Consider the following 14801-nt stretch of genomic DNA (forward strand, 5'->3'; position numbering starts at 1 on the left):
ACGAGGGGTGCATGCTGATTTCCAGAAACCTCAGCTGGGTGGAAGGGCTTTCTGCGCAAGATCTCCTTTTGTTTGCAGCTTCCAAGTGAAATACAGATCATGCCTTTTGACACGTTGCTTACTGTCCATCCCCTGTCCCGTGTTTAGAACGGCCCCTTCTCGATGAAGGTCTACATTTTGTTATTTTTCTCTAACACTGTTTCTCTTCTGCGCCACAGTATATTTCAAGCAGACCACGTGACAAATAAAACGAACACAGAAGGAAGGCACTGGGCTTGCTGAGTGCTCTGCAACTCTTCATTTCTTTCGTATGTGACAGTACAGAAAGGTTTCTTTGATGGTTCAGTAAAACAAACCGCGCGACAGCCTGTTTCTCTACGCGCATCAGGCGCACCCTGACCGCCTTGCGGCGTCCGTCGGCGGCCGCGTCGGGAGCGAGTGCTCAGGCACTGGATCGCCGCTCTTTCATCAGAAACCATCCGTGATTCTTACAATGAGTATTTGAATATGACGGATATTAATAATAACTTCTTGCGTTTTTTAAAAATCAAAAGAATTTTAAAAAAGGTTGGCAAGAAATACGGTAAATGCCCACGACGAGCGTCAAAGACCCTAAACCACACAACACGGCGGCGCAGAGCAGCTGCCAGAAGGAAGGAGGCGGCCGAAAGCCAGAGTCGGTCAAGTTGGAACGCGGGTGTAAATACAGATGAGCTCTGCTCCAACGAAACAATCCCATTTTTCAACGTCAAGCGCGGACCCCGAACAGACGTGTAACTCGCGATTCCCCGCCGAGGGCGGGCCCTCAGCGCTGGCATTCTCCGCCCCCCCGGCCGCCCCCCTGCCCTCAGCACCGCCCCCTTGTGCTCTGTTCGCAGTCCGTGGGCCTCCTGGGGCTGCTGCCCTGGCCTCCGGAGTCAGCCGAGGGCGGCCGTCTCAGCAGAAGCACCAAGGGTCACTCCAGGGCGGCAGCCGGGATGTCCTCAGGACCCGCTCAGCGCTGGGCCTCTCACACAGACCCGCTTCTGAGGGGCTGCCTCATGCCGAGGGGCACAAACTTAGAAACACTTGTTTACCATGTCACCAAAGGCAAGTAGGTAAACGGCAGGGCATTTTTATAAACGCTGGTTCCAGAACCAGTCTGAAGTGGCTTCTTTCAATCTACGAATCCAGTTTCGAGGCCTGGGCCGAGTCACAAAGCCCCGCTCCAGGACCAGGAAGTGGAATTCCCTGACATTGCAGCTTCACTGCGGTGTCACTCGCGCCCAGCGCTGCAGACGGTCATGAGTGTTTCACGGTCTGGACCTGCCCAGCCTTCTCCACGAGGAGCACAAAGGAAGACAGCCGCGCACGCGATGCGGCAAGGGGCTCAGCCTTCGCTCGTGCCAACTGTTTTAAGGAAAATTAGTTTTTACTACCTTTCTGCTAAAGCAGGAAGTCACAGGAAAAATGATGGACTAGAACCTAAACTACATTTCCTGTATTCTGTACCTTGAGGAAAGAAACTGTTTACTGAAGGGCTACCCCTGTTAGAAAATGTTTTACATTCGTATTAAGAAGAAAGCGTTTGCTAACTACTATGAAACAGATGAACAACGAATCCCTTCAGTATAGGACAGGGAACTATATTCAATGTCTTCTAGTAGCCTTTAATGAAAACGAACATGAAAGGAGTATATGTACGCACATGTACGACTGAGACACAACGCTGCACACCAGAAATGGACACAGCACTGTAAAGGGACTAAACTTCAATTTAAAAAAATGGGATCAGGCAGGTTAGCAAAATAAAAAAGTGAAAATGAAAACAAACAAAAAAAAGAAAGTACATGCTCTATGTAAAAAAAAAACACATGTTTGGTTATAAAGTGAATTTTATGGATAATAGCAATAAAATCAAATTGGTGTGTCAGTCAGAATTCTTATTTGCAAGCATCAGAAACTAACCTGAGACCCTTCACAGGTGGAAGCTTTACTGGAGAGCACAACCAGGAAGTGAGGCTAAGAAGGGAAGGTTTAGAATGTGGCCTGGACCCGAGGTGAATGCAGGGACCAGCGGTCTCAGACACGGGCTGGCTACCACCTGCGGCCACTGCACGGAGCCACCGTGGCTGGACAACACCCCTGCGGTGACACCGATTCTCACCCCTCCCACTGCGTGTCTCTCAGTCCATAACCCGTGGTCCATCGACGCAGCTCACCTCACATACGCCCGCCTTGCTCTCAAAGGAAGGGAGGAGCGGGGAGTCTCCCCTTTATATTTTTACTGTGGTAGGTGAGAAACTTGCGTGGCTGGCAGCCAAAAGCACAAATCATAAATATCCACTCTGGCCTCTTACGATTTCCGTACTGACCAAAAGCTCTTTAAATTTTATGTAAACGTGGGATGGCGCCTCCATCACTTTTAATGAGTTACAAGAAGTTCATTCTCGGAAACAGGGCCTGCAAACTTGACATCCATTCAAACCTCGGACTCTGCATTTTCCCTGTGATCTTTGGCAAATGACTAAATCCTTCTCTTGTTTTCCCTGTCTACAATAATGCCCATACATTTTATCTTCCATAAAGGGACTTCATTAAAATCACTGCTAATTAAAATCTGGACATCCTCAAAGAGGAATTCAATTTTTAGCCAATGTTTAATTCTACTGCTACATACGCAATCAGCCCAGGACTGATTTTATAGAATTCCTGTTTAAGTGCATCACTAGAAAACCCAGAATGCAGTGTGCCTGTATGTATCCGTATTTCCTCTATAAATGCCACAAGAGAGGCATTTACGCTGAGACGTGTGGCTGGTCAACGCTTAGTTTCACAGAACTCTTCCAGTTCCTCAGTGCGGAGGCAGGTGTCCTGCCGTGAAACTGCCCACAATTTTGCATGGAAGAAAATGAGCCTGGTTTTCCACTTCCTCAAAAACAAACCAAAACAAAAAACACTATGAGATAACTGGGGATTGTTTGCCTTTGAAAACGAGCCCCCACTGAAAGCTGGGAACGTGGAATTATTCCTGGTGACCTTCCCATCTTGCTCTGCTTTTTAGCTAAATTCATGAAAGATCAGAGGGAAAGTTCCAGAGATACCTGTTCTTTGCACCTTCTTTCAAAATTAACCCTTTTCTCTATGAATCACAGAGGAGTGGGAGCCCTGGGAAGGACGTCAGACGCCCCATCTTTCTTTCCAAGCAGGTCCCCCCCAGTGAATGACCGTGGATAAAGCATCCATAATGCTTCCGAGGTAGAGTGAATGCATCTCTAAGGAACAGAGGGGAGACTAGGACAATCTCTTACTGCAAGCAATCAGCATTTTTTTCCTGTTTCGATGTCTGTTTATCAGTGCAAGTGATTTCAGCAGATTGCCTAGTGTAAGATTTATTTTTAAGATTAAAATTATTGATTTTCTCACTACCTCCTCAGTGTTATTTAGAAAAATCTCAGGGCTAACTGTGCCTACTTAGTGTCAAATATTCAGATGAAAGCAGACCCTTAGCTGTATTGTTGGTTTCATGGAAACATCAGGATACTTAACTGAGTTTTTAAATGATCTTAATGTAGATATTCGTCATAACAAAAGTTGCCCTGTAACTTCATGCACAATAATCTTGTTGCTAAAGTGATACTCTTTGAACATACTGATGATAAAGTCTTTGGTTGTGTTGTGTACCACCTTGAATGCACAGTCATATCTTTTTGAAGATAATTATTGAAAACAGTATTTTTTAATTCAACATAAAAAGAATACTAAATTATCGGATACAAATCGTTTTTCTCTCTACTAACACTAGTTTTTTTTTTTTTTAATGATTATCTTCTTTATTTTGGCAAGCATTTTGAAGCTAAACACATTAAGCATACAGGTAACAGCACTGAAACACATCAAAACACAGTTTTGTGAACTGTAATCTCAGTTTGATTTTGCAGTGTTCTGATCACATGATATTTTTAAAGTGAATTTGGATGACACGGAGTGGGGAGGTAGTAACTGAGACACAACGGCCTGCCAGAAAGCCTCGGTGCTTCGAGCATTTTGTTTCCATGTTGCCGTCACTTTAAGTCTTTCTGTTCGAGCTGAGGTCAGCGCAGTAACACTAACACCCCTCGGTGGCTGTAATCCCCCTTCGTCTGACAGTGCCTTTAAAATGCCCCAGCAAAGATCACATTTATCAACTTCACTTAAATCATTTAATAATTTTCGTTTAGTTTGGACCTTTTTCTAAGTTTTTTTTGAAACCAGCAGAAAATAGATAGGTGTCAGCTGAGACAGAGGGAAAAAGGATGCAGAGCTGAAGAAATTCATGGCAGAGCTGAAAACACCTGTTCCCTACTCCGTGAGGAACGAACTCTCTGGGTCATGCCTTCGTGAATCTCTTCTTGTGATTTACCTTCAGTTATCACCGCAAAGGGGCACACCGAGGGCTCATTACCTGAGTGGTGTGACTCTCTCTGTGTCTCTGGAAGGATGAGGTTCCACCCCCGGACAACCTGGACAATCCATCCTCTTCAGGTAAACCTGTTGAGGTCAACACAAAGCAGCAGTCAGATTGTGAGACCTTCCCCCAATAAAGGCAGCTGGGCGCCTGCTGAACAGACTAAAACTGCTACATTTCCCTGGAAATGAAGGTCAGTGAACACTCACTGAAGAGTACATTTCCCAGGCGGCTCAGGAACACCAAGAGCTGCCTGGTGTTACTCCACCTGAGAAAAGGGGGATTGCATTGGCAAAAGAAATGAAATGAGAGTGAAGAAATAGGTCATAACAGCACAAAAGGGAGCAAAGAGGTCATGGAAGGGAGGAGGGAAAGTCCTGTAGAGCCTGAGAACAGACTGAGGGAGCCCCGACGTGGGAAGAGGAGCAGATGGACACCGGGGGTAAACGGGCTCGGGGGATTGCAGCGTGTGGCTCATCTGAGGCGGAGAAGAACGGAAGTCAGGTAAGGCGTGATCCAGGCACGTGTCGGATGCAGTCTACTGACTGCTGGCTTCGTGCGCTCCCCTCACACATGGCGGGAGGGAGGAGGCCGGGCAGAGACCTGTGAGGGAAAGGTCAGGGTAGCTGCCCATTCACACGCATGCTGTGATTTTGGCTTTTATTGGACAAATCCTCAGGGATCTGCTAGCTCTGAAACATCTAAGCTCTCATGACGTCTGTGTATAGGTGGTGTTTACTGAGCACTGATCTGAGCTGGCATCACCGTACTAGGTCCTCGTCACAATCCCACGAGGCAGTTCCTTTGATTATCCCCATTTTTATGATGATAAAGTGAGCACTGGAGGGTTTAAGTCTTTTTCTTGGGGTCCTAGAGTTAGCAATAAGCATCAACGCTTGGGTCTGAACCCAGGCAAACAGGAAGCAGCCAACATTGCCAGGAACTGGCCGAGCCAGCAATTCAGTCCAGCCATTTTCAACCCGACTTCTCAGCTACGGTGGAGGACATTTAATGAAATGAAGTCCAAACCAGAAACCATGTAATGTGACTTGGAAATATTTTTAACTCAAAGGAGGTGTGGGGCAGGGTTTTCTGAACGCCTGAGGAGTTGCTGCTTTCTTTACAAGTCTACCTTCTGCTGCTCAAAATAGATAATTGCACAATATCCCAGCTTGTCAAGTGAAGGCTTGCTTCCCCTGCTGGTTAGGCTTTGAATCAGACAGCAGTACCTGTTCCAAAGGATCTACAATTCCCAGAAACAAAGTGATATTGTAAAACCCGTATCTGAATAGATTTCATGGATGCCAACCAAAGACTCCTTCGCTAGCGGTCTAGACCCATCAGGAGCTTGGCTGGAAAAAGCCATTCTCAGATGCTCTCAGAACCTGTGTGGTTCAGTGCCGCTATGGCACCAGGTCCAGCATGGCCCGGAGTCCAGTGTCTGCGCAAAGAATGCAGAGCTGCTGGGCCTGCAGACAGGCTCACCCAGTCCCTCCCGGTGGAGAGCCCTTCAGCATCACAAATTCCCTTACAAGACCTCGAGGATAAATACAGCGCACATAAAAAGAGCTGGTCTTCCCAGAGCGGTAAATGTAAAACCAAACGTGATGACTGCATTCTTTAATTGCCATTTTTCCTGATGCCCAGCAATAAAATGTATAGCCATCGAGCTGCAAGAAAGAAAATCACACTGAACATAAAATGGCCTAGATGGAATTTGTTATATCTTTATTTCCCCGCAAAATAAACATCTTTATATTCACAATATTTTGTTTGATATAACTACAACGTTCCAGCACTAAAAACTGTTCTCTAATCTAATGATAAATAACCACAAGTCCAGGGAATAATTAAGTATACAAAAAAAGATCAAAGTCTGTGTTCACATCAGTAAAAGGATGGCAATTAAAGTAAGTGATAGCTATAATTACCCAGACATAACTATATTTCAGCAAATGAACAAACAGATAATTATTTCTGGGAACAGAGGTAGCATGCAGATACTGGAATTCAAGGGAAATCATTTCCTTGCAAATACCACTACTTCTGATTCAATTAAAACTTCAAGTTATTTTAAACCTTTATTTCCATCTTGTGCCTTTATTTGGAACGCACATTGACTATATACTGTGAATTATGAATCAGCACTGCCAACTGATTTGAATTATAATGCTCATGTATATATCATGAGCTCTACATGTATAATATTTGCTCAATTTTTATCGTGGGAAGAAGGAGAAATTTTCTGATTCTGCCCCTGCACAGGACTTAGCGGTCCCTATGAAATATGTAACTTTGTTGCAATCAGGAAATGTCTGCCTCAGTATCCCAGCATCCTGCCGGATATTTTAATACTCATGGGAGTCTTCAGGAACCCAGGAATTCATGGTGGTCACACAAGGAGACCAACAGAAACACGCCAGGCTCCTTTGAAAGACTGAAATCCCAACTGAAATAATTTTCCTCTTGTGTGTATAATTCTTGAGAATTTCAAGTGATCGTCAATGAACAATGACACAGAGCTAGCTTTATTTTAAAATCTGGTCTCTATAAGCATTTCTGGGATAACATATAACCCTCTGTTCTAGGGTTTGAACGTACACTATCTGTTACATACTGAAGTTTAGAAGCCTGGTATTCCTAAATATGTAATATTATATGATAAATTTAGGGCAACGTATTCTATAAAAATTTCCGTTTGGTCTAGAGAGATTTTTGTGTGTTTGTTTGTTCCACAGATTTGGGGGGTTTGTTTTGATTTTTAGAGTAAGACTAGGAATTTTCTGTATTAAGTTTTCTAGGATATTTCCCAAGTCATAGCTTTTGGCTTTGACTCAAGACTCAGACAAACTAAATATTTTCGTGAAGGGGTGTTTCTATTTTTTCCTCTCCTTATGGTAGGAAAAGCATCACTCAAGGTGAGCTGGAGAAAATGTAGTAGAAGGGAATGTGCATATGGTCATCTTTCTTAAATATGTGTATTCAGTTTTGGCCATCCAATATATTCTAAATTCCCTCTTTGTTCAGTGGCTAGTCTTAAAAACTCCAAAACTGAGATCTTCTTACTAGATATACACAACCCCTGTGACATGCTCTTCCATCATACTCTCACTGACTATTGCTATCACTCAAATTCCATTTTCGTTATTTTAGGAATTTTTAATTTCAATATACGGGTATCCAATGTTTTTGTTGTCCTTACCTTTTTTTTTTTTGCAAAAGGTTATCATCAGAGATTTCAGAAAGCAATGGTGTTAAAAGAAACATTTCCATCTCAATACACACACTCGTAAATCTGAACATCACACATTAACATGGAAAGTTTTACAAGATGCCTGTTTGAATCAAGTCGGAGTAATCGATCATGAACACTCAGTGTGATTTTAAGGGTGGAAAATTGGGGGATAATTCTAATATGCCACAAAAGGGCTTGGTTACTTTAAACCTTGGCAGTCCTGTCTGATGAGACGTGAGGAATCGCACACAATTCATGGCTGGCGGTAGACAAGGCAATCTGAGTTTGTTGACATAGATATACGCTACATGAGATTCCTAAGAGGGGAAACCAGACAGTTAAAACCACATGTACAGTATAACTCAAACCTTGTAAAAACAAAACCAGACATATTACATAAATGCACACATATATTTGTATTAAAAAACAGAATTTTTCACATGGCAGAATATCAGACATGTTTAGAGTATTTCTAGCTAATAGAATGAATGGTAGTTTTTACTCATTCTTTATTCTTCCCTGTATTTTCCAAATTGTCACATAAATCATGTATAGCTTTTATAACCTGCACAGAATTAAAGCAGCCCATGAATAATTATATATTATTTAAGAGGCCGCTCAAGTCAGAGAGGAGGGAACTCAGGGAAGGTGGACACTGCAGGACCCGGGCGCCCGCACAGGCTTGTCTGTTTTCGGTGGTAATAAATTCCTGGTAACTGCAGTTCCTTTGTCTAGAAATCTTTATTGCTGGTATAAAAATGCTCTGTCTTCCCAGTGTCATTTCCTTCCGTTGCACCAAAAAGCCTCTGTCTTATGAGCCTAATGCTTCTAATCATTACATGCAATCCCTGCTCAATATGATGGGGCAGCATTTGTAAACATGTTCGGATTTTTCTCTGTGTGTGATTAAAATAATCTTTTTTTTTTTTCTGGTGCCACCAGAACATTCCCACATCACCCTGAGGACCTGAATGGTGAGCCTGAACAAACCCTGATCTAATCTGCTATCCACCTCCAGACCCCTCCCGACTACAGCCAGCCTTGTGATGAACGTTGCCTGGCTAGTTCTCATCCTGGATCCATTTGCCCCCTCCTGCTGCGTAGGTCAGCAATGAACGTCTTTGGGTGAGCATGTGTTCAGATGAAAAACTACCTCCCCATTCTTCCTTGGACCTGGAGGGAAGCCAGAGACGGGATGACGAAGCCGGAATCTCTGACGCTCACGGAGGTCCTGGGCCCTGGACCTCTGACATCCATTCGGAAATCTGCCTCCCTCTTTCTCTCCCATTTTTTTCTTTTCTTGAGGAATTGCAATGACCCTTCAGGCCAAGAGATGGAACACTGTCAGCCACCCAGGAGCTCCCAACAGCCTTTCTCCAAATCTCTGTTGGCTCTTTCTCCTCTGGGTAAAACCACTGCCCTAAGTGTTGTGGAAACCCCTCCATAGACCCCACTGTAATTTCATAGAGTGTGTCACAGGGTCACGTGGCAGCTCTAATTTGCATCTAATTATCAATGACGTTGGAGTTTATTAAAAATATTTGTGTGTGTATTCACTTCTCCTTTCTAATTCTCTATCCAATGGTTTTTGTCTGCTTTTATTTTAAGTAAACCCTGAACATGACCCTTTATCGGTTAAATGCGTTAAAAACGAGTTCTCCTGCTGCGTACACATTTTCCCCTTGTGGTTGGCACCCTTGTGTCCTGTTAGCTTGTCTAAGAAGTCCTTTCTTCTCCCATCGCTGAGGGTGAAAAATTATTATTCTGTATTTTCTTCTACACATTTTATTTTACATTGGACATTTAGACCTACAACCTGTGAGGAACGTTTTGCGTGTGGCCCAAGGTAGGGGTCAGGCTGCATTTCTGTCCCTCACGTGGACAGCAGTTGATCGTCCCTTCCCCACCGTCCCACGGTGCCGGTCCTGCCGTCACTAAGTGGCTGTTGATGGCAGCTGGGAGAGTGCTCTGTTTATGTATTTATTTTCCCCTTCCTCTTCATTTCTTTTCTCCATGAGAGTTTGTGTAACAGCGGAATTATTTCATCCTTAGAATTTTGACAGAACTTACCAGAAAAGCCATTTGGGCCTCGAGCTTTCCTTGTAGGAAGGGTTCCATGTACAAATTCAACGACTGAACATTTACACTACCGGCTAGCCGTACTCCGGCTTTTCTCCATTTTGGTAACTTGCCAATTTTTGTTTTTTGAGAAACGGCTTCATCTCAATGAACAAATTTATTCTGGCGTGAAACTGTTCAAAATACAATGAACGGTCATTTTTAATTTCTGCCCGATTTCTGGCGGGTCCCCCTTGTCACTCAGAGATGGCGTTGTGTCCACTTCATTTCTCTGTCACCTTTGAAAGAGAATTCTCAGTTTTGTTAATGTTTCAAAGATTGCTTAAAGGTTTACCCTTCGGCTGTGTTGCTTGTCTTATGTCTCAGTAACTTAGGTTCTCCCCTCTCCTGAATCTATCCATTTCTTACAGACGCAATTTATAACCTCCCCACGGACGAGAACTGTTGTTTTCAATATCTGTGTTTTTAATATCTTCCCCTTTTCTACCGATTCGCTTTTAAACTTTCAGCATCCTCATGTTTTTCAGAAGTTTCAGACTTTAAAATATTGTATTCATCAATTAATCTTTTATGTGAACTTACACTAAGAAGCTTCTAAATTTAATGGAATTCAATTTAATTATTTTCAAATGTGCTTTTAGGCTTGCCATCTGAGAGCTTTCTATTTGTCTTACTTCCAGATATTCCCAGTTTACCCCTTTTGCTCTCTTCTGCGTTGATTGACTTCTTATGATTCTATTTTACTCTGCTAATTTGGAAATTATATACCCCATTACTATTCTTTCAGTGGTTGCCTTTGAAATTATAACCTGCTAACTTGATTTATCAACGTATAATATTAAATATTGTTTTGACCCCCTCCTGCCTTCACTTACATTTTTATTGTTGATTTTTCCTTCTTTTACCTCTGAGCATTCTGGGTCTGCCCATGTTTAATTCTTTCAGGGTTTTTTCCCCTAAAAATTTCCTTAACTCCTATTCATTCCTTCGAAAGTTTTTTATTGTCTATAAAATTCTAGGTTGGTAGTTCTTAGTTGAGCATGCTAAATGTGTGATTCCATTGTCTTTAGACTTCAACTGCTTCTTTAAAGGTAATTTGTCTTTTTTTTTTTAACCTCTGGTTGCGTTTAAGATTCACGCTTAGTTACCCAGTGCTTCAGTGCAATGTGCCTAGTTTTCTCTTTATTTATTCTGCTCAGGCTTTTTTTCTTTTTTAAACAAAAGTCACATTTACAGACAGAAAGATGCACCTTTATTATACGTACCTGTCTATAAATTTATAGGAACACATGCACCCTTGTTTGTTGACAGCGCCACACGCCCCTCTGCAGCAGTCTGTGTCCCCCTCACATCCATGTGCTGACGCCCTAACCCTCAGGCTGACGGTTTCAGGAAGGGGGACCTTGGGAGGGGGTTCTGTCATGTGAGCAGAGCACCCACAAATGAGATTAGCGCCCTTATAAAAGGGACCCCAGAGAGCTAGCTGGCTCCTTCCCCACGAGGACAAGCAAGAAGCTGGCGACCTGCGGCCTGGAAGAGCGCTTCCCTCCGGGCCGGCACCTGACCTTGGACCCCAGCCTCCAGAACTGTGACTCGTAAATCACCGCCCTTTATCAGCCGCCCAGCCTGCGATGTCCGTCACCGGGCCCAGCCCCTGCCACTACACGCAGCCTCTGGATGCCACTCGGCTGTCGCTGTCCCTCGGTATTGCCTTTTCCAAAATGGCATCTACACAGAATCGCACTTGCAGTCTTTGGATTCTAGCTTTTTTCACTTGGTGCACTGCGCTTGCGGGTCGCCCGTTTTGTCCTGTGTAATAGCGGTTCATCATTTTTTCTTGCAAAGTTGAACCCTGCCCCAGTCAGCCTGTGAACTGGCCCCCGATGGACCTACCTGGAGGCACTCACACCTCATGTCACCCCCTCCCATGAGACGATGGGACGCGGGATCCGAATCTGACAAGCAGGATGTGGCAGGAGTGCTGGTGTCCCCGCGTCCCCCGAAAGCAGGCTGTGTGGGAGCATGGCTTTGTCTTGGGCGCCGTCCATGGACTCCTCGCTCCGGGGGAAGCCAGCTGCCCTGCTGCGAGGCCCCAGGTGTGCAGAAGCCCGTGTGAGTGATCTTGAAACTGGGCCAGCTCTCCAACCAGCCTCAAGATGACATCATTTTGGCTGACGGCTGACTGCTTCCTCACCAGGGAACCGAAAGTCACTCATTCAGCCGCACCCACCCAGATTCTCCTTGACCCACAGAAACCACAAGACAGCAGCCTCTGAGTTCGGGGCAAGGGGCAGTTCCTACAGAGCAATAAGGTGCAGCCACCAGCTGGAGGGGCTTCGTTTGTTTCCAGTTCTAAGTGATGGCGACAAAGACGGGAGACACACTTGCCCGCAGGTGCCTGTGGCATCGCTTTGATTTCTCTTCGATAAACACCCGGAAGCGGCCGCTGGGTCGTCTGGAAAGTGCACATCGAGCTTTGCAGGAAAACCGCCAACCCAGACCTGCTTCTCCATGCTCTCATCCAGGCTGGAAAATTCTCTCATGTCCCTCAGCAAGTCCCGTCTCTCGTCGCCGGGTCCTCCCTTCTCTCCCCGGATCCCCAGGAGCCTCCTCACCACGCCCGTCAGGCCTCCAAGCCATTTTCTGGCATTTCCATTCCTCTCTTTTGCTTCTTTGTGTTTCATTTGGGATATTTTCTGATTTATCTCCCACTTCCCTGGAATTTTTTTTAATAGCTGTGTCTAATTAACTTTAGACTCATCTCCTAATATCCTTAACTTTACAACTGTAGTTTTCAATTTCAGAATTTCCATTTGACACGTTTTATGGGTTCCCATTTCTGCTGAGAGTCTCACCCTTTCATCTCCCTGGGCGTAGTAAACAGACTTATTTTAAAGCGCATGCTTTTGAAGCCAACTCTCTGAGCCCCCTTGGATCCTCTGCCATGGACCGGTATTTCTGCTTGTCGCTTTTCATCTTATCTGGTGTCCTCACGTGCCTGGTTCTTTTTGATTATGGGTTGAACTCTGTATTTGAAGAGCAGTTTGCAAGAACATTCTGAAGCCTGGGATGCTGTTTCTGCCCTTTGGGATGGATGTACGTGCTCTTCTCCCCTGTACCTGCGGATTCCATCAGTCTGGGGGACCCTCAGCCCGGCCCCAGAGAATGAGGTGGTTCCCAGCTGAGCTGTGGTTCCTGGTTGCTCTTCTGGCCTCACCCTCTGACTCTGGCAGGTGCTAGACTCAGCCTGTCCCACAATCCTAGGAGGCACAGCCCAGCTTCTCAGCTGCCTCCTGTGGACTGAGTGAGATGCCCAGTGCCTTCGGAGAAAAGCCAGAACATAGGCCTTTTGGCTTGGCCTTCACTGCCCTCCACACCCACCCCCAGTGGCTTCAAGAACAGACTGTTAGAGAACAAACCTATGGTTACCGGGGGAAAGGGGAGGGTGGAGGGAGAGACTGGGAGTTCAGGGTTAGCAGATACACACTACTGTACATAAAATAGGTAAACAACAAGGACCTACTGTACAGCAAAGGGAACTATATTCAATACCTTCTAATAACCTATCATGGAAAAGAACGTGTATAACTGAGTCACTGTGCTGTACACCCAAAACTAACACACTTGTAAATCAACTGTACTTCAATTAAAACAAGATTTGATGGTAAAGTTAAATATGTGTGACAAAATATTGAGAGACAAAATATTATGACATCATATAAGACATCAAATATTCAATATAGAAACAGAAACATGCACGTGGAATAGAGAGAAAGCACACAATAAAGTTGCTGCTGTAACAGCTCTTAGCTCTGGGTGGTGGGATGTGAGGTCTGACAGCTTTTAAGATGTGCTAAATGTTCTCCGATAAGTATGTGTCATTTTTAAAATCACAAAAATAACACTGAAAAACAAAATCTCTTGGCATGCCAGAAAAAAAAATGAACACCATATTGTATACTTGGAAGGGGCTAAGAGAGTAGAACTTAAATGTCCTCACCACACACACAGACACACACACACACACACACACACACACACACACACACACACACACAGGGTAGTTGTGTGAGATGATGGATGTGTTAACTAAACTTATCTTGGTGATCGTTTGCCAAATACACATGTATCAAATCATCATGTTGTAGCCCTTACACTACCCAATGTTATATGTCAATTATATTTCAATAAAATGGGGGAAATTTTTTTTAAATGAAATAAAATAAAAGATAAGGTTGTTCTGAATTTTGCATTCAGACAATACTAGAAGCCCTGGGTTTCTTCAGTGTGGGAGAAATAGCTTTTTATTTAAGCCACTATTGACAGGTTTTGGACACACGTGGTCAAGAAGCCAATTTCTACACAAGTTCACCGGTGCACTCACATTAAATACTTAAAGCCAGTCTGGCATTTACCATTCCTTCAATATTACTTTTCTTCACACATTTTAGGTAGGAAAAGAAAAAGATAATTTTTCCTTAAAAATACCATTAGAACATTCATTTCCTCCTTCTGCTCAGTACAAGACTCATTCTCTACTGGTTTCCACAGACCAAATACTCCAGAAAAATCTCTGAAAAGTCAGCTAGTAACGAACACAATTTTAATTCTTTAAGTTAAAAATAAGAAGTTGACAATATACCTCATGGTGATATCTCATGTTCTAAACCAATCCCCAGTGTTTACGGCTGCTTCATTCTTACGTCAAAAAGCTCAGTCTTCCTAGGCAGTTGGCACAGCTTAACGCTTGTACCTACTCGCTTCTGAGTTTGAAGGAGTGCCTACCATTTGAGAAAGGATTCCCATTTTCAGCGGTGTTGGCACTGGAGAGTGACTTAGATAACTGGATTCCGGGGTTATTCGCGTTTCCATCTTGGGTCTCTGATGCAGCGTCTGGTGTACCAAGATCATCTCGGCTCGTAAGGTTCATGTTAGTTTCAAAACCTGAAATACAAGGCAGGAAAAAACACTATTCTTCTCTGACAAAATGTACTGAATAAGTTAATTCAAAGAGTAGAAGGAAGTCATACAACATTAGTTGCATTTGAAACAGTAAATAAA

The 14801-nt window shown here is 44.0% G+C and overlaps 1 protein-coding gene across 1 annotated transcript in view; it reads right to left on the minus strand.

Annotated features, from left to right (window-relative positions):
* Nucleotides 1-14801, minus strand: part of LOC140696223 (unconventional myosin-XVI-like) — a 211129-nt gene that overhangs the window by 16844 nt on the left and 179484 nt on the right. The window contains 2 exon segments of the mRNA XM_072960641.1: nt 4424-4509; nt 14526-14684. Coding sequence (XP_072816742.1) covers nt 4424-4509; nt 14526-14684 — 245 coding nt within the window.

This window comes from Vicugna pacos, chromosome 4 (genome assembly GCF_048564905.1).
Source record: "Vicugna pacos chromosome 4, VicPac4, whole genome shotgun sequence".
Classification (NCBI taxonomy): Eukaryota; Metazoa; Chordata; class Mammalia; order Artiodactyla; family Camelidae; genus Vicugna; species Vicugna pacos.